The sequence below is a fragment of the Podarcis raffonei genome, chromosome 12 (assembly GCF_027172205.1).
Source record: "Podarcis raffonei isolate rPodRaf1 chromosome 12, rPodRaf1.pri, whole genome shotgun sequence".
Taxonomy (NCBI): domain Eukaryota; kingdom Metazoa; phylum Chordata; class Lepidosauria; order Squamata; family Lacertidae; genus Podarcis; species Podarcis raffonei.
The window spans coordinates 450,636-476,795 of record NC_070613.1 but is presented as its reverse complement, the minus strand read 5'-3'; the positions used below and the strand labels follow the sequence as shown (position 1 = coordinate 476,795).

Below are 26,160 nucleotides of genomic sequence, written 5' to 3'. Positions count from 1 at the left end.
AAATAACTTGGATGAAGAAATTGAGCAGATGCTTATGAAATTTGCTGATGACAAATCTGCCTTAGTCAGACCACACCTGGAATATTGTGTTCAATTCTGGGCACCATGATTTAAGAAGGATGTTGACAATCTGGAAGGTGGGCAGAAGAGGGCAGCCAAGATGATGGAGGGTTTCGAACTAAGCCTTACGAGGAATGGTTGAAGAAACTGGGTATGTTTAGCCTGGCAAAGAGGAGAATGAGAGTAGATATGATAGCCATCTTCCAATATCTACAGGGCTATCTCGTGGAAAAGGGAACAAGCTTGTTTTCTCCTGCTCTGGAGGGTGGGACTCAAACCAATGGCTTCAAGTTACAAGAAAGTTCTTCCTGGTGTTAAAATCTCCTTTCTTATATTTTTGGGTCCAACCCTGTGGAGCAAGAGAAAACAAGGAGAACGAACCACCAATTTGCAACTTGGAGGCTTTTGAAGTGGAAGTATATGAATTGCTTGCCAACGTCTTCCAAGCATCAATAGCAACCTCATCATTGTTTCCAAATTGCTATTGACCCTCCTCCCAGACGTGTCAGGGGAAAGCTATTCAACATCTATGCCAATGACTTGTACCTTGCGTATATAGTATGAAGAAATATTGGCCCTGAGGGTGGGCTCCATGGTATTGAGCAAAGGTTGACTTATTTGCTGGGATGCCGAAGGACAAGAACACTGCTGCAATCCTCAACTGCATACTAATTAAAGTTTCTTAGAATTAATTTCATACACAGCCATCGTTGGTTTTCTCCCTGCTGTGAGTTATCTGGTGAGCAGTGAGATGCGACTTCCGACGGAAGCTCTTTCCACATTCCAAGCACTGGTACGGTTTCTCCCCTGTATGAATTTTTTGATGGGCCATGAGACTTTGCTTCCAGGTGAATCTCTTTCCGCACTCTTGGCACTGAAATGGTTTCTCCCCGCCATGAATACGTTGATGACTATTGAATCCTGTGCTTGTATTAAAACTCTTTCCACATTCGAGGCATTGATATGGTTTCTCTCCGGTATGAATGGTTTGATGGCAAGCAAGATGGTGACTGCGATTGAAGCTCTTTCCACATTCCGAGCACTGATAGGGCTTCTCCCCTGTATGAATTCTTTGATGGGAAGTGAGTTGGCTGCTCTGACTGAAGCTTTTTTCACAAAATGAGCACTGGTAGGGTCTCCCCCCTGTATGAATTCTTTGATGGGAAGTGAGATGGCTGCTCTGACTGAAGCTCTTTTCGCAAACTGAGCACTGATAGGGTTTCTCCCCTGTATGAATTCTTTGGTGGAAAGAGAGACCGGTGCTGTGACTGAAGCTCTTTCCACATTCCAGGCACTGATACGGTTTCTCTCCTGTATGAATTCTTTGATGGGTAATGAGACTTTGCTTCCAGGTGAAGGTCCTTCCACATTCCAAGCATTTATACAAGTCTTCCCTGCTGTGAGTTCTTTGATGGTCAGAGAGAGTGGCGCTCCGATTGAAGCTCTTTCCACATTCCAAGCACTTGTAGGGTTTCTCCCCTGTATGGATTATCTGATGGGCAGCGAGATTGGACCTCTGACCGAAGCTCTTTCCACATTCCACACACTGATATGGTTTCCCCCCTGTATGAATTCTTTGGTGGGAAAGAAGATGGGCTTTCTGACCAAAGTTCTTTCCACATTCCAAACACTGATATGGTTTCTCCCCAGTATGAATTCTTTGATGGGCAGTGAGATGGCCACTTTGACTGAAGCTCTTTCCACATACCAAGCACTGATAAGGTTTCTCCCCTGTATGAATTATTTGATGGGCAGTGAGATGGGTGCTGTGACTGAAGCTCTTTCCACATTCCAGGCACTGATAGGGTTTCTCCCCAGTATGAATTCTTTGATGGGCAGTGAGATGGGAACTCTGACTGAAGTTCTTTCCACATACCAAGCACTGATACGATTTCTCCCCTGTATGAATTCTCTGATGGGCAGCGAGGTGGGCACACTGGCCGAAGCTCTTTCCACATTCCAAGCACTGATAGGGTTTCTCCCCTGTATGAATTCTTTGATGGGAAGTGAGATGGTGGCTGTGACTGAAGCTCTTTCCACATTCAAAGCACTGGTAGGGTTTATTCTCAATGAGATTTTGATGGGAAGTGGAATTGGAGCTCTGACTGAAGCTGACTTCACACTCTGAATATTGATATGTCTCCTCCACTGTGTGGACTTTGTCATCGTCTTCCTTGTTCTTAATTTCTAATTCATCACCACCTGCAACGAAGAGAGAAATGGATTAGAACCTCAGGAAGACAAGGAGCCCTGAACTTCCGGTTTACCGCGTAATGGTGATGGATGGCGATTTCGCTTTCTCCTAAGCAGCTCACTCGTCACGAGAGTGTTGGGAAACGCACTGGGGCACTGTGCATCCCATAAACACCCAAAGGATTTATTTAGGTTCCGAAGGGTCCAGCATTGGATGCGAGCTCTCTCTCCTGTTTCTCAGCTCCGAAAGAAGTCGGGGGTGGGCTGAGATCGAGGCGCAAACACAAGGCAGGTGAGAAGCCTTGAGCTCCATCCAGCAGCGGTAAATCTTCCATTTAACTCCTAGCAGATTGGCAAAAATGTATAAATAAAAAAACTCATGCTGGAAAAGTAAAGAAAAAGAAGGTACTTTTACCATATGTGGGGGTCTTGTAAGAGAGTAAAAGCTTACATTGAAAAAAATGTTTACGATAACTTTTAATAAAAACCCAGCTGCTTTTCTTCTAGGGGTAGTAGGCACTGAGGTTCCAAAAGACCAAAAAAATTGCTTATGTATGTCACAACTGCAGCTAGAATTGTTTTTGCCCAGAGATGGAAAGGAGATGAAGTGTCAGCCAAGAAAGATGGCTGAATTAATGGACTATGCCAAAATGGCAAGGTTTTTATTAAAGATTGGGGGAAATTTGTGGAATATCTGGAAATAATAAGCTCACTAGCAGGGTTATCGCAATACAAGCAGTTAAACATATTAAGAGAAAATAAAGAATAACTAAAAAATGGAATAATGTAGAAAATGCAACATGAAAATTAAAATTAAAAAGGAACCACAAAAGGGGAGGAGGGAAGTCAAATATATGCATATTGGAAATGTATGTGATTTGTGTTTTGTCCGCATAGTTAAAGCTATGGTTTTCCCAGTAGTGATGTATGGAAGTGAGAGCTGGACCATAAAGAAGGCTGATCGCCGAATAATTTATGCTTCTGAATTATGGTGCTGGAGGAGACTCTTGAGAGTCCCATGGACTGCAAGAAGATCAAACGCATCCATTCTTAAGGAAATCAGCCCTGAGTGCTCACTGGAAGGACAGATCGTGAAGCTGAGGCTCCAGTACTTTGGCCACCTCATGAGAAGAGAAGACTCCCTGGAAAAGACCTTGGTGTTGGGAAAGATGGAGGGCACAAGGAGAAGGGGACGACAGAGGACGAGATGGTTGGACAGTGTTCTCAAAGCTACCAGCACGAGTTTGACCAAACTGCGGGAGGCAGTGGAAGACAGGAGTGCCTGGCGTGCTCTGGTCCAGGGGGTCACAAAGAGGCGGACACGACTAAACAACTAAACAATAAACAATCTGTATGTCTGTGAATTTTTGAAAAACCGAAAAATGAAAATTATAAAAAATACAATTTAAAAAGAGGAAAACATGGAGCCCCATATCAATGAACGATGCTTATTAACATGAATTGTGATAGAGGAAGAACAAAGGAGTTAGATGCAGAGTCTTTCTACAGGGTTGACGGCCTTTGCTGACTGGCATTAATAGGCAAATCTATGGGAAACTGAGATTTGAAAAGCCAGGCTCTTATCTGGGATGGATTTTGTTTGGCCCAGTCATGGAATTCAAGCCATCTCCAATATCAATCATGTCTTTGGCCAACCAAAAAACTGGCAAGAAGAAGCAGCAAACCCAGGAAACCAGACAGAAGCTGCTTCAAGTTCCCTCACCGCCCTGAGGCCTATCTTTAAAAAGGCCTGGGCAGTACAGACCAGCCTGATCATGGTTTAAAAAGGCAAAACTGGAGGAAGAAGATGACCAAAGAGTGGATACCCCTCCATTCAAGGTTTGATGTGGGGGTGTCAGCATCCCAGATTTTCACAGGGGGAACTGTGGAGCTCCAGCAAAATCTGGGGAGTTCATCACCTAGAGATATGTATGGAATTTCAAAGCGGGTATTGTGATCCATCAGGGGGCCTTACCCAGAGAGTCCAGGATCCCATGATGTTCCTCCATGACTTCCTCATGCAGAGCTCTCTGGTCAGGATCCAGCAACGCCCATTCCTCCTCTGTGAAATGAACAGCTACGTCTTCAAAGCACACCAGACCCTTTGAGGAAAAGGAAAAGGATCTTCCTCTTAGACAGCACACTGATTATCGACTACATATGGCTGTTTTCTGCCTGATCATTGCTTTGTTGTTTTCATGGAATTGCTTCACATTTCAATTATGCTTAATGTCTTAGAACAGGGGTGGGCGAGGTTTACCGGCCAGGGGCCGGATCACTCCCACGGAGACTGTCTGTGGGCTGGACTGGTGCATCACGACGCCGGAAATCGCGTCTGCACATGCCCAGACGCCGAAAATCGTGCCTGCGCAGAAGCAATTTTCAGCGTCTGGACATACGCAGACGTGATTTCCAGTACCTGCGTGTGCGCAGACGCAATTTCTGGTGTGCTTGGCGAGTCCCCGCACTGCGCTGGTTTAGCGCAGCGTGCGGTGCACTCGCTAAGCAGGCAGCTCCGTTCAGGGGCGGCTTGTGGGCCAGTAAAATGGTCTTTGTGGGCTGCATCCGTCCCATGGGCCACACGTTGCCAACCTCTATCTTAGAATCATAAAATCATAGAGTTGGAAGCGACCCCCAAGGGTCCTCTGGTCCACCCCCTGCAATGCAGGAATCTCAGCTAAAGCATCACTGGCAGATGGCCACCCAACCTCTGCTGAAAAACCTCCCAAGGGAGACCAGTCCACTGTCCAACAGCTCTTGCTGTCTTAATGGAATTCATTTATTGTGTGTTTTAATGATGGGTATTAACCTTTGTGGGACGCGGGTGGCGCTGTGGGTTAAACCACAGAGCCTAGGGCTTGCCAATCAGAAGGTCGGCTGTTCGAATCCCCGCGACGGGGTGAGCTCCCGTTGCTCGGTCCCTGCTCCTGCCAACCTAGCAGTTCAAAAGCACGTCAAAGTGCAAGTAGATAAATAGGTACCACTCCAGTGGGAAGGTAAACGGCATTTCCATGCGCTGCTCTGGTCCGCCAGAAGCGGCTTAGTCCTACTGGCCACATGACCCGGAAGCTCTCCGCCAGCTCCCTCGGCCAGTTTGAGCGAGATGAGCGTCGCAACCCCAGAGTTAGTCACAACTGGACCTAATGGTCAGGGGTCCCTTTACCTTTACTAACCTTTGTGTAAATGGGTGCAACTCCACATTGCCTTCTTCAAATCATTCTGCCTGCGGAAGCATTGCTAGGCGGAAAGATCCCCCCTGTTTTTGGAAGGGAGGGACCCTTCCAAGGAATCGGGGGACACAGGCAGAGGGCGGAGAGCAGGGGGAGCCCCGTGAGGGGAATCTGGAATCCCAATTCTCTTCCTTATTCTCAGCACAGAAACCTTTTCAAATGGTGTTTTCATCCTTCGTTGAGGGCAGTTTTGACAGAAGCCAAGAGGAGGAGAGAGATTCGTTCCCCTGGCAGCCCCCCCCCCCCGGCCTCTTTCCCTGCAAGGCTCCTTCCTCTACCTGATCTGTTTCCACAGCCGCTGCCTCCTCTCTGCTGCCAGGAGAAGATGGACTTGGCGGTCTTGCTGGCATCCTTCTGTCACCTGCGAGAGAGCAAGGTAAGTGGAGAGCCCTGAATCTGTCTCTCTCTCTCACTTCAGACGGGCCTTAGAAAAAGAAGTCTCCCCTGCTGACTGCATTTTGACGTTTGCACCCACTTCATATTTTAGTTGGGCAAAACTAGCTCTCGCCTCCTTTGGGCTCTTGGTCCCAAGCGTCTTCCACAAAAAGATTAAAAGAACCCACAGATTAGTTTCAAAAGCCACAGAATGTGACCAAACAGGGGGACAGGAGACCCTGATTTCTCCTTACCCAATGGCCTCTCTCTGTTGTCAGATGGAGTCCTCTCTGCCTCAGATGAGTCTTTTCCCTGAAAGAGCAGGAAGGGTTCAAAACAGAGAATGGGGAGAAGGATTAGAAAAGGAACAGCAGAAGCAAACAATTTAGGGGTATCAGATATCATTCCTTGAACGCTTTCCAAAAAAAGGATGGGCCATTAGGAGAGAATTTGGGTATACTCTCCCTCCTGTTCAGAGCCCCTTGGGAGTATCCAGAGGAAAGTCTCTCTCACCTGCTTCCTCTCCTCTGCCTGACTCAGGAGGAAACCTTCAGCCAGGGCCACCGCCTGGGAACTGGTCTCTGCTCCACATTCCCTCACCCAGCTCTCCATCTCCGCTGGAAGGACAGCCAGGAACTGCTCCAAGATGACCAGGTCCAGCATCTCAGCTTTGGTGTGCCTTTCTGGCTTCAGCCACTGATGGTAAAGGCGGTAGAGTCTTTTGCAAACTTCTTGGGGTCCTTCAGTCTCCTGGTAGCAGAACTGCCTGAACTGCTGGCTCTGGAAATCTGAGCTGTGGGGGTTCTCCTCATCCAGTATCTTCTGCACTGAGGTTTTCCACAACCCCCCATTTTGGATGGCCTGGCCTCTTCCTGCTTCTGGGCCAGTTGACTCTTGCTCATCCAAGAAGTCTCCAAGAGATCGGAAAGAATCCCTTTCGTCTTCTGCTAAGTTCCACCTGTCCAAAGGAGATGTGCTACCAAATCCTACAAAGCAAATACATTGTTCTGTTCTAAAACCGGTACATGGTCAGGAGAAGAAAAGTGTTCTCTCAAGAAGCATTGATGAGTCTTGAGGAACCAGGGCTGGACTGCACCACAGCCAAGAAGAAGAAGAGGAGGAGGAGGAGGAGGAAACGTAGAAGGGAATTTATAATGCAAAACGCAGAGGCAACTGAAGGGATTTCTGTGAGGTGACACAGCCTAGTTGCTCCTGCCTTTCAGTGTTTTCAGTCAGTGAATGAAGTCAGAACAGTGACTGACGAGTTAGTCATTTGCACCGATTGTGCTTCATTTCCTAGCACCTGGAATCCCCAACATTCTCAATATACACTACCGGGGTGAGGTCCCTTTTTCTTTATTCTGAGGGCTATATATTTAATTTCTTAAGGGCCATGTGGGCGGGGCCAAAGCAAGTACAGTAGGAGTCGCCCTTCTTTATGGGCAACCAAATTGGCTTTAGCATAATAACCCAATTTTTATGCTTATCAAGTGATCTACAAATGACATGAGAAGACTCGGTCTATTTATTTGTATGCTTTATTCGTCTTACGACCCTTGTTTATAAAACCCAATAAAAAGTGTGGTTGTTTTTTTTCTGAAAAGAAAAGAAAAGGACAAGACAGACACCCCCAGGCCGCACCTGCACTGCATCTGCAAAGCAAGATCCACTCGCTTTAAAGAGCCATGGAATTCCTCCAAAGAATCAAGGAATTGTAGCTTGTTAAGGATGCAAACAAGGGACACGGGTGCCGCTGTGGTCTAAACCACAGAGCTCAGGGCTTGCCGATCAGAAGGTCGGCAGTTCGAATCCCCGCGATGGGGTGAGCTCCCGTTGCTCGGTCCCTGCTCCTGCCAACCTAGCAGTTCGAAAGTACGTCAAAGTGCAAGTAGATAAATAGGTACCACTCTGGCGGGAAGGTAAACGGCGTTTCCGTGCGCTGCTCTGGTTTGCCAGAAGCGGCTTAGTCCTGCTGGCCACATGACCCAGAAGCTGTACGCCGGCTCCCTCGGCCAATAAAGCGAGATGAGCACCGCAACCCCAGTCGTTCGTGACTGGACTTAACTGTCAGGGGTCCCCCCCCCCCGAGTGGGTGAGCAATCCGTCCTCCTTCTCAGGGAACTCTGGGCAGAGGGGGCTTGTGGGAGAGGGTCTCCCTGTAACTTAGCACTGGGCAGGGGCTGCCTCTCCCCCCCCCACAGTACAGCTTTGCTTCCTTCCCCCCTTGGGTGGCGAGGCCTCCAAAGGTTCTCAGCAGGGCTTCCTGCTCACTTTCAGAAGATCCTCTGGACACCTGTGAGGCTGCATGTCTGAACGGGAGCAGATGCACCAGCCAACCACATTTTAGTTGTGCAAAATTACATCTCGCGGGATTCCTCTGAGCTCTTGGCCCCAAGGGTCTTCCCACCAAAGAGTAATCCAGGGATTAGTTTCCAGAATGTGACCAAACTGAGAGAAAAAACCTCATCCTCCTTACCCAGCGGCCTCTCTCTGGCGTCCAACGGAGTCTTCTCTGCCTCAGAGGAATCCAGGCTCCTTTCTGCAAACAGATCCTTTCCCTGAAAGAGCAACAAGGATTCAAAACAGAGAACAGGGAGAAAGATTAGAAAAGGAATGGTAGAGGCAAGCACTTTAGAGTTAACAGACATCATTCCTTGGATGCTTTCCAAAAAATCAGTAGAGGATTTTGGGATATTTGCCCTCCTGTTCAGACCCCCTTGGGAATATCCAGAGGACAGTCTCTCTCACCTGCTGCTCTGCCTGCTTCCTCTCCTCTGCCTGACTCAGGAGGAATCCTTCGGCCAGGGCCACCGCCTGGGAACTGGTCTCCGCTCCACATTCCCTCACCCAGTTCTCCATCTCCGGTGGAAGGACAGCCAGGAACTGCTCCAAGATGACCAGGTCCAGCATCTGATCTTTTGTATACCTTTCTGGCTTCAGCCATTGACAGTCAAGGCAGTGGAGGCGGCTGCAAACCTCACGGGGTCCTTTGGCCTCCTGGTAGCAGAACTGCCTGAACTTTTGTCTCTGCACATCTGAGCGGAGGGTGTCCTCCTCACCCAGGATCTTCTGCACAGAGTTTTCCCACAATCCTTCACTGCTCCCAGTGTTGATGGCATGGCCTCTTCCTGCTTCTGGGCCAGCTGAGTCTTGCTCATCCATCCTGGCTCTCAGGAAGTCTCCAAGATATCAGAAGGAAGCCCTTGTTCTTCTGTCCAGTTCTATCTGCAAATCCTACAAAGCAAATACACGTGAAATTGAAACACGGTCAGGAGACGAAAGAGGTCCTTTGAGCAAGCGTGGATGAGTCTTGCTAGGAACCAGGGCTGGGCTGCAACACAACCCAGACTCTGAACTTTCTTTTACAAAAAGGGAAAAGGAGAAGCCAGCATCTAGCTCTCTTAGAAGTAAAGTTACTATGCAAAATGTGCAGCAAACATAGGGAATTTCTGTCAGATGAATCCGCCTGGTTACTCCTGCCTTTCGGTGTTTTCTCCACCGTCTCCACCCCCATCATTCTGCCCGGACGCTGAGGTCCAGCGCCGAGGGCCTTCTGGCGGTTCCCTCATTGCGAGAAGCAAAGCTACAGGGAACCAGGCAGAGGGCCTTCTCGGTAGTGGCGCCCGCCCTGTGGAACGCCCTTCCAGCAGATGTCAAAGCGATAAACAACTACCTGACATTCAGAAGACATCTTAAGGCAGCCCTGTTCAGGGAAGTTTTTAACGTGTGATATTTTACTGTATTTTTGGTTTTTATGGAAGCCGCCCAGAGTGGCTGGGGAGGCCCAGCCAGATGGGCGGGGTATAAATAATAAATTATTATTATTATTATTATTATTATTATTATTATTATTATTATTATTATTATTATTATTTTCTGTCAATGAAAGAGGTCAGAACTGTGATTGACAAGCGAGTCATTTGTACAGGATGTGCAGGACACTGGGCACTAGGCTAGAGGGGGGGTCCTAACCCTGGAGTCCTTTAGGGCTGCTCTCCCTCCCACCCCCTCCCGGAGGCTCATTTCTTTTCTTTTCTTTTTTGTTTTAAAATAGATGCATTTATGCCAGGAAAGCAAACAAACCAACAATCAAACATACAATCAAATAAACAAACTATAAATTGACAGACAGTAGCAATATATGAAACAACACAATTCTTATAACTAACATCCTTTGTACTCCCAATTATGTGAACGATTGTAAAACTTGTAAAACAAGAAATTGCAAATTACTTCCAATTAGTCTCGCTGTACTTTATCTGTATACTGCACAGTTATATATTTCTTATATAGTTTCTGTTAACTTCCCTACAAACTTATATTTATACAATGCAAGGTTCAGTCTAATTCTGCCAAGAAGTTTCCTTTTATACCGTAATTTTTAAAGTATTCTTTAAAAATTCTCCAATCCTTATAGGCTATTTGTTTTGTTTGGCCTCTTATCCTTCTTGTTGTCTTTGCTAGCTGCAGGTATTCTCCCATTAGGATTTGCGTCCGCCGTGTTAGGTATTGCTCTATTTTCCCAATTTCTTGCTACTAAGATTCTGGCCACTGTTATCCCATACATGAACAAAGTTCTTTTCGATTTCCCTTTTTCTTTTGGCATTATACTTAATAGAAATATTTCTGGCATTTTTTAAATGTAAATTTGAATAATTTTTAAAGTTCTTGATATACCGTATTTTTTGCTCTATAAGACTCACTTTTTCCCTCCTAAAAAGTAAGGGGAAATGTGTGTGCGTCTTATGGAGCGAATGCAGGCTGTGCAGCTATCCCAGAAGCCAGAACAGCAAGAGGGATTGCTGCTTTCGCTGCGCAGCAATCCCTCTTGTTTTCCTCCTCCAAAAACTAGGTGCGTCTTGTGGTCTGGTGCATCTTATGGAGCGAAAAATACGGTATGTTATTCCAAAATACGAAGATGTCTGTACACTTCCACCACATATGCAAGTAAGACCCAATTTCTCTATTACATCTCCAACGTATAGGTGATCTATTCTTGTACATTTTAGCAAGTTTTTCTGGAGTTTGGTGCCATCTGTACATCATCTTCATTATATTCTCCCTGAGGCCGTAAATTTTATATCTCCCCCCCCATAATTTCCCCATTGTTCCGTGTAAATATTATAACCCAGGTCTTGTGCCTATTTCAGCATTACTGCTTTCACTTGCTTGTCCTTTACCTCCCATTCTAATAGTAGATCATATATCCTTGAGATGTATTTTCCTTTACTTGGTATCAATTCTTTTTCAAATTTTGATGTTTCTTTTGTAAGACCTGTTTATTTATCCATGATTAATCTCTGGTGTATTTGAAAATACTGCAGCCAATCCGTCAAATACCCTTTAATTTCTTCATATTTTCTCAACGTGGGTTCATCCTGCTGTCCTTCTAATAATAACTGGTATGTGGTCCATTCTCCTTCCATATTCTTTTTCTTAACTGCTTCTGCAGGTGAGGTCCACAGGGGGATCTTGAAGGCTCATCTCTTTCCTGCTTCCGTCTCATTTTCTAGCCCTGGGAATCTCCAGCACATTCAAGACACACTACTGGGGTGGCATCCCTACTCTGAGGGCCAGATAAGAAGCCCCCGAGGGCCAGGCCAAAGGGCAGCACGAAAAAGCGGGTGCAGAAGGGGCTCACATTCCCACTGGGATTGCAAGTGACCCTTCCAGCTCCGGCTCCTTTGCCAGCCAGTCCCCTTGGCTGGGTTCCCTTTCTTTATGAAGGGCATTTCTTTCCCCCCCTTTTTCTCCAAGGAGCACCCAAGGGTCTCCCCCTCCTCACTGAATCCCACCCCCATTACAACCCTTGAGAACACATTTAATTCCTGTTTCAAAACAGCTGCATTGGTGGTCCCTTCATTTCCAGGTCCAATTCAAAGTGCTCACAGGAGGACTTCACTGAGGCCCCCCAATATGTGAAGAATCCCCTTCTTCCCTACAGATCCTTTTGGCTGTGAAATTTGGCGGGGGGGGGGGCTCTTGGTAGCTTCACCCCCTTGAGAGTCTTGGTTGGCCCAAGAGAGGGCATCCTGGGGGCAGACCCCCCGTGGGGGATTCCCTCCCCACACAGGCACCTCCCCCTCTTTCCCAAGGCCTCTGACAACGGAGGACCCAGCCTATTCCGCTGATTATTATTTGTTTTGACCTTTAAAAATATTTTAAAATGGTTGCAATCTGCTCTGGAACAGTGGTAATAGTAGTGAAAATACCAACAAACAATAATAATAGTAACATAAAGCCTCGAGCATGGAAGAAAATAAATAAAGCCTCAGGCGTTTGGCTGTGCGATGCTCAGTGTTATCTGTTAACTGCTCTGTCCTGTTTGCCCTTTTTCTGCTTTTGCTTAAACCTAATCATGAAGCAAGAACTCAGACACTGCCTGACCTCTAATAATGAACTATATGTTGCAGATATTCCCATAAAGCTATTGTGCTATTTTTGTGGTGTGCAAATTACAACAGAAGAGAATATTTCTTTGTATCCTTCATTTGTCATGATTCCCTTGAACCTTGCTATAAAGCTCAATTAAGTTATTCCAAAAAGACAACACACACTGCCAGCCCCCCCCCCCCGGGCTGCATCTGTAAAGCAGGATGAGACCCCTTTAATGAGTCCATAGAACCACAGGAACCGTAGTTTGTAAAGGGAGCTGAGCGCTGCTGGGAGAGGTTCCCTTGGAGTGGCTAGGCAACCGTCCTCCTTGCCAGGGAACTCAGGAATTATAGCTGGTGGGAAGAGGGTCTCCCAGTAACTCTCAGCACTGGGGGGGGGCTGCCCCTTTCACCCCCATCCCTCCCAAGGTTCCCTCCCTTCCCAGCAGGTCTTGGATTCCTTGGGTAGGGAGACCTCTGGTGGTTCTCTGTTCAGGGCTTCCTGGTCAGTCTCAGAAGATCATTTGGACACCTGAGAGGCTGCATGTCTGAACGGGCGCACCTGGGTCAGCCAGGAGTCTGGATAAGACCCCTGCCTGATGAATGGGTGGTGGGGAAAGATTTCCTTCTAACTGGAGGACAAGGGAGGGTTCGCTTACAACCGGAGGAACTCTGCATCAGAACATGAGCCCTACAGGATCAGGCCAAAGGGGCCCCCTCTTGAGTGCCCCCTCCTGTTCTTACAGGGGCCTCTTCTGGGAAGCCCCCCCCCCCGCAGGACTGGAGTGCAAGAGCCCCTCTCCCCCCCCCCCGCCTGGCAGAGCCTGGCCCTTGTGCTTTGCAGACCCCCAAGTCGCCCTTTCCTCCTCCATCGAGTTCCAAAGGTTTAACTCTGCCCTAAAGGAAGCAGCTCTTTCTGTTCTCCATCTTCCAACAGCCTTTCTCGACTGACTGCATAGGGGGTTTTATTCTTGCGTATATTTTATGTCCAGTTGTTTCTCTCCGGCTTCAAATGCCGTTCATAAATGTGACAATGCCAATAATAATAATAATAATAATAATAATAATAATTAATAATAATAATAATAATAATTTATTTATACCCCGCCCATCTGGCTGAGTTTCCCCAGCCTATTTCTGAATGGGCTTCCTTTCCTGCCGCTATCCGCCCCCCCCCCGAAAGATCCCTCCCCAAAGGGGCCAGCAGCAGCCTCTTTCTCGATTCCCAGGCAGACGAGGCTGGCCGATCTGCTGCCCCTGACTTGGGGGTCTCCCCATGCATGAGATGGACGCCCCCCCCCGCCATGCATCTTCCCCTGGGACCCCCCCTCCCCTCTCCCCAATGCACCCAAAAGGGGAGCAGAGAGAAGACTCACCGGATCCCCGGAGGCGCCTCCTTTGCAGAGGAGACAAACCCACCGCCGCCCCCCCCTTGCAAAAAGGGACTTGGCTGGGAGGGAGGGGCTGTTGCTTTGGAGGACCTGCCCCCCCCAGCCTTGACTTCCTGTCCCCTCTAGGAAGGCAGCTCCGTTCCTCTTAACCCTTGCCAAGCCGTGCGCCCTCAGATCACCCTCCCGGGCGCGCAGCCAGAGGAGGGCATTCATTTTGGGTCAAGAGAAAGACTTGCGACCAGCTCAGCATCCCTGGGCATCAAATTATGCCAACCACAGGAATAATCACCCATGTAAAAACTTCAGATTACACCCCCCCGGCCCCCTTGGCAGCAGCTCCTGGTGCCAAGCAGAGGTGGTGAAGCTGCGTGCCCGGTTCAGCTGGGTGCCAAGGGCAGGCGGCTGAGGATGCTTGGAGAGGGAGGAGGAGGACCCTCATCCACTCACCTGCCCCAGGAAACACCTGCCCCGGGTTACCTGGCAGCTCCCCCCTACCTGGAACCCCTGGGGAAAGACCAAAAGCTTAAACCCAGAAACAATTCTAATGCCAAGGGCCGCTCCGGAGCATGTGCAGAGTGCGGAGCCTTTTCACCCACCCCTCGATCACCACCGGCCCTGCGGGTGGGGAGCCAGGCGCCCTCCTGGTAGCTGGGCTACAGCCGCCATCCCATCCCTGGAGTTGGGAATCTGAAGCAGGGGGAGGGCGCCGGTTGGGCAAGGCTGTCCAGGTCTGCCCAGCAGCCACGCAAAGGCACTTTGCCCACCCCTAGAGGCACTCTCTTCCCGCTCCTGAGCCACAGTCGCTGCTGCCCAGTGCAGGATATGGCAGCTGCTCTTGCGCTTGCCCCCTCCGGCTCTCCGAAGCAGCGGGTTGGACTAGATGACCCCCGGGGTCCCTTCCAAGCCGGCACTTCTGCAGACTCCCCCCTGCAGCCCCGGGCGCGCCTTTCTGCCCGCGCTCTTGCGCACGGAGCGGCGCCAGCCGGGAACTGCAGTCCGTCTGCGGGCACGAGCGGGGAGGCGCGGGGGCGCGCTTGCAGGGGGGATTCTGGGAATTGTAGTCCCAGCCCGGCCGGGAGAGGAAGGAGGGCGGCTGCCTCCAGCCCCCCGGGGTCCCAGACGGAGAGCCATGCAGAAATACGAGAAGCTGGAGAAGATCGGAGAGGGTGAGGAATTGGGGAGGGGGCGCGCAGCCGGGGGGGGGGTGCATGCAAGCGGGAGGGGGGGCGTGCACCCGGGAGCAGGAGAGGGCGATGCCGGGGGCTTCTCCTTGGGAGGTTTGGGTGGGGGGGCTGCTTCTCTCCCCCCCCCCGCGATCTGTGCTGCTGGTGCCGGGTGGGGCGAGGAGAGGACTGCTTTGAGCCTGGGGGTGGCGGCCTCTGCATGCATGCAATGCACCCCCCCCCCGAAAAAACCCCTGGAGGAAATTGGGGGGTGTCTGGTGCAGGCTGGGGGTCCAGCGGCAGGAAGGCGTGGCAGCTGCGCCCCCGTCCTGGCCAGGGGGGCTCCTCTGCAGGGCTGGGGTGGGGGGGGGGGCCTGCAAAGCGCTTGGCTCCAGGAATCAGCGAGACCCTTTTGTGTTTCTCCCCCCCCCCCCCCCGCCAAAAAAAAGGCACCTACGGGACGGTGTTCAAGGCCAAGAACCGGGAGACGCACGAGATCGTGGCGCTGAAGAGGGTGCGGCTGGACGACGACGACGAGGTGGGGAAACCCCCGCGACCCCCCCCCCCCGTCCAGCTCGCCTGCGCCGCCCTTGGGAGCCGGGACTACAGCTCCCATCATTCCCCGCGCGCCTGGTCAAGGGCGGGGGATTGTGGGAGTTGTAGTCCCGCAGCCTCTTTCGGCAGGGGATGCTCTGCGCCCTCCTTGCAGATGCTGCGGGGGGGGGGAGGCGCCTCGGTCCTTCTGCATGCCGAGCAGATGCTCTCCCCCCATGAAAGGAGAGTGGGGTGCTGGGCGGGGGAAAAGCGCCCCCCGACTCCTGGGATTTGCATGCTAAGGGACCCCCTCCAGGGCAGCTGCATTCTGCAATAATAGGGCCTTCGCGGGGGGTTTAGCCTGGGCTGTCCGCACATCCTTCTGCTTTGCTGGTGATTCGGTGAGAATAAAACGTAGCATTTGCGTAAGAAAAGGGGCAGGATCCTTGCAGGAAGTTCCTTGACTGGAAAGGAAGCAGAACCCCGGAATATTTGCAGGAGTAATAGTAATAATAACAATAACAATAACAATAACAATAATAATAATAATAATAATAATTTATTTGTACCCCACCCATCTGGCTGGGCTTCCCCAGCCACTCTGGGCAGCTTCCAACACAATATTAAAATACAGTAATACATCAAACATTAAAAGCTTCCCTAAAGAGGGCTGCCTTCAGATGTCGTTTAAAAGTCTGGTAGTTGTTCTCGTTGACATCTGGTGGGAGGGCATTCCACAGGGCGGGTGCCACCACCGAGAAGGCAAACAACACTGAGCTTGGGGGTCACATTTGAGCACCCCAATAGCATCCCAAATGCTCAGCAGAAAGGGTGTTGGGGTGGGGCTGGGGGGTGGAGGCCCCCACACATGCTCCCTGCATTGCCCTTGGCAGAGCAGCCTCGCCCTCCAAGGTTTGGGGCAGGTTTCTGAGAAGAGTTCCAAGTTCCCTTGTTAGTTCCCAAACTCCCTTGCTTGGGAGCCATAGGAAAGGGAAGTAAGATGTTCCTTAGCCACTTCTGGTGGGTGGGGGGGATTCCCTGTCTTCCCTGTCCCCCCTCCCTTGCCTGCCCATTGTGAATGAATCAGGGGGTGGGGGTTGAGGCCGGCAGTGCCCCCTGACTCTTTCCCCTCCCTCCTCCTCCTCTTTCAGGGGGTCCCCAGCTCTGCCCTGCGGGAGATCTGCCTCCTGAAGGAGTTGAAGCACAAGAACATCGTCAGGTGAGCCGGTTGGGGGGCTGAGGCTCAGCTCTGGGGTGGAGAAGGGCAGGGGGCCGTTTCAGAGCTTATTCCTTGCACTTAAAGACCACCTTTTCCTCTCCAAAAAGCTCAGGGTGGTGCAAATGGATCTCCTGCTCATTTACCCTATTTTTCGCTCCATAAGACACACCTGACCATAAGACGCACCTAGTTTTTTAGAGGAGGAAAACAAGGGGGGAAAATATTCTGAACGAAACAGTGGGTGTATGATTTTTGTGGTTCATGCTTTGGCCACAGACGTGTGATCTGATGGTGAGTTTGGGGTAGCCCAATGCAAAAATTCTGAGGATCCATGTGGATCCGTGCTTTGTAACCACGTTTTCGCACCATTGCAGCCCCAGGCAACAGTAGGTGGGTGTTTTTTTAGTGCAGGCTGTAGCCATGGACATGCAATGCGATCTGATGGTGAATTTGGGGTGACCCAATGCAAAAATCCTGAGGATCCATGGGCTTTTACCTCCCCCCTCCCAGGCAGCCTCCGCTAGTGTCCCTTATCTCTCTTCCGATTACACCAATCAGCTGTTTCCTTTCAAGACCCCCTTCCCTCTTGTTTGCCTTATTGTCTTTTCCTTAGCTGGAGCAGTTTTTTGCTCCTCCTTTTCTTCTAATTTCTCTCCTCATTGATATAGTCTTTCTGTCTCCTCTCATTGCAAGTTTGCTGTCTTTACCTCCCCAGGCAGCCTCCTTTATCTCTAGCGTCCCTTATCTCCCTCTCGATCGCTTGCCAATCAGTGGCTTTGTTTCAACACCCCCTTCCCTCCTTCAAAAAAAAAAGCATGATCTGCCTTTCTCCCCTGGGCAATTCGGCTCCAGGGACCACACATTTGCTCCATAAGACGTACAGACATTTCCCCTTACTTTTTAGGAAGATAAAAGTGCGTCTTATGGAGCGAAAAATACGGTTATCCCCAAAACAGCCCTGCAAGGTAGGTTAGTCTGAGAGACAGGGGCTGGCCCCCCAAGTGACCCACTGAGCTTCATGGCCGAGTGAGGGGATTTGAGCCCTGGGGTCCCAGTAAAATGCTCTAACCACTGCACCACACTGGCTCTGAAAGAACCCACACCCTGGGGCGCTCCCTCATTTTGGGCTCAGCTTCCAGGGCTGACTCAACTCTGGGCTTGAAGCTCTGGGTGCCTGTGGGTGGGGGGCGAAGGAGGGGCCTGAGACCCCGGCTGCATGTCTTAGAGGGGGTGAGCTGATCATTTCCCACACAGATCCCGCATGGAATCCTGCCTGTGTCATTTACGCCAGTCACAAAGAGAAGCATTGAATTGTTGGAAGGGACTCTAGGGGTCATCTAATCCACCCCCTGCAAGGCAGGACTCTCAGCTGAAGACTCCATGAGGACAGATGCTTAGAAACCTCCAAGGAAGGAGAGCCCACCATCTCCCGAAGGAGACCATTCCCCTGTCAAATCTCCTTTCCTGCAACTTGAAGCCATGGCTTCGTGTCCCACCCTTCAGAGCAGGAGAAAACAAGCTGGTTCCATCTTCCTTGTGACAGCCCTTGAGATATTTGAAGATGGTTCTCAGTCTCCTCTTTTCCAAGCTAAACATCCCCAGCTCCTTCAACCGTTCCTCATCAGGCTCAGTTTCCAGACCCTTGATCACCTTGGCTACCTTCCTCTGCCCACATTCCAGCTTGTCAACATCCTTCTTAGATTGTGGTGCCCAGAACTGGACACGATATTCCAGGTGTTTGTCTGATCAAGGCAGAATAGAGTGGGACTATGACTTCTCTTGAACTGGACACTAGACTTCTGTGGATGCAGCCCAAAATAGCATTAGGGTTTCTTTTTGCTGCTGCATCACACTGTGGACTCATGTTAAGCTTGTGGTCCACTAAGAGCCCCTAGATCCTTTTCACAGGTGGTAAGCCAGGTGTCAAGGTCCGTATAGTTCAAGCTATGGTTTTCCCAGTAGTGATGTACGGAAGTGAGAGCTGGACCATAAAGAAGGCTGATGGCCGAAGAATTGATGCTTTTGAATTCTGGTGCTGGAGGAGACTCTTGAGAGTCCCATGGACTGCAAGAAGATCAAACCTCTCCATTCTGAAGGAAATCAGCCCTGAGTGCTCACTGGGAGGACAGATCCTGAAGTTGAGGCTCCAAGACTTTGGCCACCTCATGAGAAGAGAAGCCTCCCTGGAGAAGACCCTGATGTTGGGAAAGATGGAGGGCACAAGGAGAAGGGGAGGACAGAGGACAAGATGGTGGGACAGTGTTCTTGAAGAGACCAGCATGAGTTTGACCAAACTGTGGGAGGCAGTGGAAGACAGGAGTGCCTGGCGTGCTCTGGTCCAGGGGGTCACAAAGAGGTGGACACGACTCAACAACTAAACAACAAGAAGCCAGGTGTCCTCCATTCTGCATTTATTCCCCACCCTTTTCATCCAAGGAGCTGCAGGTGGTGTCCGTGGTTCTTGTCCTCCTCCTCCACATTTAACCCCCCCAACAATCCTGTGAGGTAGGTCAGGCTGAGAGTAAGTGAGTAGAGGAAGCGCACACCATTCACTGGAGCCCCTGTTTTCTCTGCCCCCCCCCAGGTTGCACGACGTCCTCCACAGTGACAAGAAGCTCACGCTGGTCTTCGAGTTCTGTGACCAGGTAAGGAGGGAAGGGGCAGGTGGCTGTGCTCAGATTTCGCAGGGAGAGCCCTGCAGGGCTGGCTCCGTCCTGTTCCCACAGTGGACGGGCAGGTGCCCCCCAGGGAATCCCCCAATCAGGAGAAGGGGACAGGATCCTGCGGGGCTCTCCCTCGGTCCTCCTGTGTGGCGAGAGAGAGGCAGCAAGGGCATCTGGGGGTCCCCTCTTCATCCTGAAAATTTGGGGGTGCCTCTTCCTGGGAGACCAGCCTGTTTGGGGGTCTCCTGGCCCTGCTGCTGACCCCCTGCCTCCCCCTCCTGCTTTCTGCTCCCCCCAGGACCTGAAGAAGTACTTTGACAGCTGCAATGGGGATCTGGACCCAGAGATTGTTAAGGTGAGGAGGGCACAGGGTGGCCCTGGCAAGGGGCTGAGTGGAGGGGTGGGGACAGGCGTCCTTGTGGGGGGCAGCTGGTGCTCCGCCCATCCCCCATGGCCAGGCTTGGGGTCCTCACACCAGCCTCCCCCCCCCACTCTCTCCGCAGTCCTTCATGTACCAGCTGCTGAAAGGTTTGGGGTTCTGCCACAGCCGGAACGTCCTGCACAGGGACCTCAAGCCCCAGAATCTCCTGATCAACCGGGTGAGTGTTGGGGGGCCACATTGGGCAGGCAGGGGGAGTTGGGGGGGGCAAGACCCAGCGTGGCTCCTGCAAAGACCTGCCTGTTTCACCTTTCCAGATATGGGGGAGACCTGGGAGGGGCTGTGCCCTTGGACTTCCCAAAGGTCTCCTTCGGTCTGCTTATTATGGGTTGCCATCTTAGCTGTGTTCCCTGCATGGCAGGGGGTTGGGCTAGATGACCCCCTGGGGTCCCTTCCCACCAGCAAAAAAACCCAGGATTGGTGCTTTCTAATGTGCTCATAAAAAATAGGAGGTTTGGGATGAGCAGCGAAGGGGCCAGATCTGCCCACGATCCCATTTGATTTAGGGGGGTGTCAGGGTACACAGTGGGGGGGGGGTCGTCAAGCTGCAAGGGACTTCCAGGGAGTCTCCAGGTCTAGGGAACATTGTCGGTTTGGGCACCATGGGGATTTCCCCTTCCTTCCCTGGGGCCTGGGCAACGTTGCCCCTCGTCCGGCTCTTTTTCCTCCGCTGACCACCTACCTTTGCCAACAGAACGGGGAGCTGAAGCTGGCAGACTTTGGGCTGGCGAGGGCCTTCGGGATCCCCGTGCGCTGCTACTCGGCCGAGGTGAGGAGCAGGGCTGGGCGGGCAGTGCCCGTCCGTTGGCACAGGGGACAGCGGGACCTGCCCCCTTCCCTCCCTTCCTCGCCCCTCCTCTGGGCCACTCGCTCTGCAGAGCCTCCAATTCTCCCTGATTTAGAGAAGCCGTCCCGGTTTCTGATCTGATCCCAGAATGTCCCACTTTCCCTTAGGACACCCATGTTTTCATTGGAGAAATGTTGGAGGGGATGGAATTATCTGACCCCCCACCTGAAGGCAATCCTGTATAGGGAAATTTATTTCATGTTTAATGATTTATTATGTTTTTATATGTGTTGGAAGACGCTCAGAGTGGCTGGGGAAACCCAGCAAGACGTGTGGGGTATAAATAGTAAAATTATTATTATGGAATGGGACGTCCCTATTTTCATCAGATAAATTTTGGAAGGTATAGCTCTGGTCTTTCTTCCCCAGCCCAGCCTGCAGAAACCAATTAACCTGTGGCCTAATAATAATAATAGTAATAATTTATTATTTATACCCCACCCATCTGTCTGGGTTTCCCCAGCCACTCTGGGCAGCTTCCAACAAAATATTAAAATACAATAGTCCTTAGATATTAAAAGTTTCCCTAAACAGGGCTGCCTTCAGATGTCTTCTAAAAGTCTGGTAGTTGTTTTTTCCTTTGACATCTGGTGGGAGGGTGTTCCACAGGGCGGGTGCCACCACCGAGAAGGCCCTCTGCCCTGTTTCCTGCAACCTCACTTCTCGCAGGGAGGGAACCACCAGAAGGCCTTTGAGGCCGTTTAGGGCTTTCAAGGTCAGCACCAGCACTTTGAATTGTGCCTGGAAAGTACTGGGAGCCAATGTAGGTCTTTCAAGACCGGTGTTATATGGTCTCAGCAGCCGTTCCCAGCCCCCAGTCTTCTTTGATTTTCCTTCCACCCGATTCCTGCATCGCAGGGGCTTGGACTAGACCAACCCTTTGATTCTCCCTGCTGCCCCACAGGTGGTGACGCTCTGGTACCGCCCCCCAGACGTCCTTTTTGGGGCCAAACTCTACTCCACCTCCATAGACATGTGGTCTGCTGGCTGCATCTTTGCAGGTAAGGGGGGTGCCTTGGCACGGGGGGTGGGCAGAGGGGGTGGGCAAGGGCTCTGGGGTGCCACTGACCTCTTCCTCTCTCCCCCCCCAACAACCCAGAGCTGGCCAATGCTGGGCGCCCCCTCTTCCCAGGAAATGACGTGGATGACCAGCTGAAGCGGATCTTCCGATATCCTTGGCACTTGGCATTGCAAGGGGGTGGAGGGGGGGCAAGTTGGGACTGAATTCAGGGGGTTGAACTAGATGACCCCTGGGGATCCCTTCCAACTCTCATTCTATGGGTCTATGATTAGGGAAATTCCCCACTGGACTAGAAATCATATATGGAACAGATGGAAAGCTCTTCAATCTGAGCAGGCCGAAAGCAAAGTGTGAGGCTACCGTAACTTCCCTCCTAGAGCGTGAGGATGTGGAGTACAATGCGGTGTTTGCACGCTCAGAGGATGACCTCCAAACGATCCTAAATATCTTTGCAGAAGTTTACAAAAAGCTTTGCCTATCGCTCAACATCCAAAAAATCAAATGCTGCATCAAAAAGCACAAAATATCCCCTCTGCAGTACCACAAATCCAACTCAATGGTGTAACGTTGGAAAATGTCGATCACTTCTCCCACCTGGGCAGATACCTTTCCACAAGGGCCAACACTGATGCCAAAATCCAGCATTGCCTGAGCTCTGAGAGTGCGGCTTTCTCCCGATTGAAGTGCAGAGTGTTTGAGGATCGGGACATTCACAGGGAAACCAAAATGCTTGTTTACAAAGCTATTGTACTGCCACCTTTGCTGTCTGCTTGTGAAACATGGACCACTTATAAACGCCATTTCCATCTCCTCGAAAGATTCAATCAACGGTGTCTCCGAAAAATCTTACACATCACTTGTGAAGACAGGCGAATTACTGTATTTTTCACTCTATAAGACGCACAGCGATCCCGCATGCTGTCCTGGCTTCTGGAATTCAAAAAAAAATTTTTTTTTCTTGTTTTCCTCTTCCAAAAACTAGGTGCGTCTTATGTTCTGGTGCGTCTTATAGAGCGAAAAATATGGCAATGCCAGTGTACTGGAAGAAGCAAAGATCACCAATGTCAAAGCAACAATTCTTCAGCGTTAATTTTGTTGGAGTGGTCATGTTGATCAGATGCCTGGTTACCGTCTTGCAAAACAACTCCTCTATTCCAAACTTAAAAATGGAAAGTGTAATGTTGGTGGTCAACAAAAGAGGTTTAGAATCATAGAATAGAATCATAGAATCATAGAGTTGGAAGAGACCACAAGGGCCATCGAGTCCAACCCCCTGCCAAGCAGGAAACACCATCAGAGCACTCCTGACATATGGTTGTCAAGCCTCTGCTTAAAGACCTCCAAAGGAGGAGACTCCACCACACTCCTTGGCAGCAAATTCCACTGTCAAACAGCTCTTCCTGTCAGGAAGTTCTTCCTAATGTTTAGGTGGAATCTTCTTTCCTGTAGTTTGGATCCATTGCTCCGTGTCCGCTTCTCTGGAGCAGCAGAAAACAACCTTTCTCCCTCCTCTATGTGACATCCTTTTATATATTTGAACATGGCTATCATATCACCCCTTAACCTCCTCTTCTCCAGGCTAAACAGGCCCAGCTCCCTTAGCCGTTCCTTATAAGGCATCGTTTCCAGGCCTTTGACCATTTTGGTTGCCCTCCTCTTAAAAACTCTCTTAAGGCAAATCTTAAAAATTGTAGTATAAATACCAACAACTGGGAAACACTGGCCTGCGAGCGCTCCATTGGAGAACAGCCTTTGCCAAAGGTGTCCTGGGCTTGGAAGACGCTCGAACTCAGGACGCAAGGGAGAAATGTGCTAAGAGGAAGGCACGCTTGGCAAAACCACACTGATAACTTCTGCCCGGAAACCAATGTCCCCACTGTGGAAGGATGTGGGGATCCAGAATTGGCCTCCAAAATCACTTATGGACTCATCGTTAAAACCGTGTTCATGGAAGACAATCTTACTCGGCTGCGAGGGATCGGATAATAAAATAAAAGGGAAAGCCCAGCAAAGCTGTGATTGGCCAGCTGGGGACGGGGGTGGAGAAGGTGTGGATCCAGCCCTCTTGCCCTGGGCGCCTGTTTCTTGGCCTCAGGAGCAAGCAGGGGAGGGTTTTGCAGAATCGTGGAGTTGGGAGGGTCTCCAAGGATCATCTAGTCCAACCCCCTGCAACCTCCTCCCATCTGGGACAGGCGTCAAACAGAAGCCCCGCCCCTCTTCCTTTCCTTTGAGCAAGCGCAGAGTTCTGGACACACAGGCCTTTGCGCTGAGGTTCCTGCACCACAGCGGGTTGGACTAGATGACCCCTGGGTCCCTTCCAGTTCTGCCATTCTGTGATTCTGTGGGGGGTTGGGAGGGGTACATGGCTGAGCCGGGAGATGCAGAGGGGTCTCCCAGTTGGCAAGGGGTCCTTAACTCTCCCTCCACGCTGCTGGGGACTCCGACTGAGGAGCAGTGGCCGGGGATGACCAAACTCCCAGACTACAAGGTGAGAAGACCCTGCTCCATCGCCCTGCTGGGTGGGGGTCCACCCCCATTGCACACCTCACCCACTTTCTCCCCCCCCCCAGCCATACCCCATGTATCCTGCGACGACTTCCCTCGTCAACGTGGTGCCCAAGCTGAACACGACTGGACGGGACCTGCTCCAGGTGAGTGCTTCTCCCCCCCTTGCCCCCTCCCTCCCTGCAGGGGGCTGGAAGGGGGTCTCTCCTGCCGGCATCTCTCTTCCCCTTCCTTGCAGGTTTTTCTGCCCTCCATCAGGGATCCTTGAGCTCCCGCTTTGAGGGGGTTGGACTGGATGACCTTGGGGGGGCCCTTTCCAATTCCACGATTCCTCAGAGGGTGGCGCCGGCCTCTCCTTCCATCTAGGGCTCTCCACAGAAGTGGGGCAGCCGTCCCTCAGGGATCCTTCAGCTGAGATTCCCGCATTGCAGGGGGCTGGACTGGATGACCTCTGGGGGTGCTGTGACTCTGAGCTCCCCCTCTTTCTTTGCCTCTCCAGAACCTGCTGAAGTGCAACCCGGTGCACCGGATCTCGGCAGAGGACGCCCTCCAGCACCCCTACTTCACAGATTTCTGCCCCCCCTAAGGGGCCGGCGTCTGCGTGTGTCTGGTGTGGCCAAAGGGTGGGGGTGCATGCAGCCTCCCCCCCCCCGCCAGTGTACCAGTCCCCCTGCTGGAACTGCTGGTGCTGCAATCCTCACGGGACCATTTGGGATATTGGGGCGGGGGGGGGGGAGGCTGGCCCGGTTCTCTCCTCTTCCTCTTCCCGCCCCCTTTGCCTGCCCCCCAGCACCCTCTAGTGGGGGCCCTGAGCAGCCCTGGAGGACTGGGACACCTGTCTCACCCTGTGACTCTTTTATGACTCCCATAAAGCTCTTCTTCTCTTTCTCTTTCTCTCATCTGTATTGCGACCCCCCCAGCCCCACTCTCTGGGCAGGGGGCCTCCCTCCCCCCTTCCTGGGGCAGCCAGAAGAGGGCTCTGTGTGTTCCCCCTGGGTGGGGGGGGACTTGCTTTGCCCCTCCCATCTCCAGTGTCACCCTTGGGGGCTCTGCCTGGAGGGGCTCAGGGCAGCGTTCATGGGGAGGGGGGAACAGAAGAAAGGCTGTGCTGGATCAGGCCGGTGGCTCATCAGGTCCAGTCAGAACCTCGGGGTCCAGATAGACTGCCCCTGGCCCTGGAGGTTCCACACAAACGTCAGAAGAGCCTGAGCACAGGATCAGGCCAAAGGGGGCCCATCTGGTCCAGCCTCCTGCCTGCTCTCAGACAGACCAGGTGCCTCTTCTGGGAAACCAGCAAGCAGGATTCGAACACAAGAGCAACTCTGGGCCAGAAGGCTTTGATTGCCATCTCCTCCACCAACTTGGCTTCAAAAGCCGATGGAACAAATTCATGGAGGAGAAGGCTATGGACGACTATTAGCCACTATATTATTATTATTATTATTATTAATTATTATCATTATCATTATTATACCACCCTTCACCTGTGCTCTGCCTCCAAAGTTGGAAGGAGCAAATGCTGTGCATTCCAGTTGCTGGAAACCCGAGGACAAGAGCGCTGCCCCTGTGTTCGAATCCCGCTTGCAGGTTTCCCATCGTGAGCACCTGGGTGGCCCCTGGGAGAAGACGAGGCTGGACTGGACGCGCCAGACTCTTGCCACAAATTCCCCATGAAGGTGTCCAACCCTCTTCTAATGGCCTCCAGGTTTGATGGGCATCCCTGCCTGCTGTGGCAGGGAGTTCCACCGATTAACTCTGCCATTCTCTCCCAATTCTTCCACCTTCATGGGATTCCCATGGGAGTTTTCGCGTGAGGAGAGAGGGAGAGAGCTTTCCTCCTTGCTGTGTATAATTTCCTAAACTTCTCCCGGGTCCCCTGGATTCTCCGTCCTTGGAGATTTTTCAGCAGAGGTCGGAGGTCCAGGATTCTTCAGCTGAGATTCTTTCCTTGCAGGGGGTTGGACTAAATGCCCTTTGGGGGTGCCTTCCAACCCTACAATTCGATTCCCTTGCCTTTTCTCTCAGCTAACCCCTCCAACTACCCCTGTGGCCCCCTTTCCCCTCTGGCTTCTCTCAGTCCACACACAGAGCCCCAAAGCGCAACACAGACACGGAGCGCCCCCCGCCCCCCCTTTGACGCAGCAAA

General features: G+C 51.3%; 2 protein-coding genes across 2 annotated transcripts; one reads left to right on the top strand and one right to left on the bottom strand.

Moving 5' to 3' along the window:
* Window positions 1-61: 61 nt before the first annotated feature.
* Window positions 62-9,080, bottom strand: LOC128424004 (zinc finger protein 883-like). Its single transcript, XM_053409749.1, has 5 exons — window positions 8,607-9,080; window positions 6,113-6,170; window positions 5,762-5,844; window positions 4,229-4,355; window positions 62-2,262 (listed from the first exon to the last, which is right to left on the bottom strand). The coding sequence occupies exons 1-5, from the start codon at window positions 9,018-9,020 to the stop codon at window positions 755-757; spliced, it is 2,190 nt and encodes a 729-aa protein (XP_053265724.1). The 5' UTR covers window positions 9,021-9,080; the 3' UTR covers window positions 62-754.
* Window positions 9,081-14,661: 5,581 nt separating this feature from the next.
* On the top strand, window positions 14,662-24,688 carry CDK5 (cyclin dependent kinase 5). Its single transcript, XM_053409801.1, has 12 exons — window positions 14,662-14,789; window positions 15,236-15,324; window positions 16,472-16,539; window positions 19,124-19,184; window positions 19,501-19,557; window positions 19,706-19,801; window positions 20,336-20,410; window positions 21,393-21,489; window positions 21,588-21,657; window positions 23,937-23,997; window positions 24,080-24,160; window positions 24,514-24,688. Exons 1-12 carry the CDS (start codon window positions 14,753-14,755, stop codon window positions 24,598-24,600), a joined length of 879 nt encoding a protein of 292 aa, XP_053265776.1. The 5' UTR covers window positions 14,662-14,752; the 3' UTR covers window positions 24,601-24,688.
* Window positions 24,689-26,160: the final 1,472 nt, after the last annotated feature.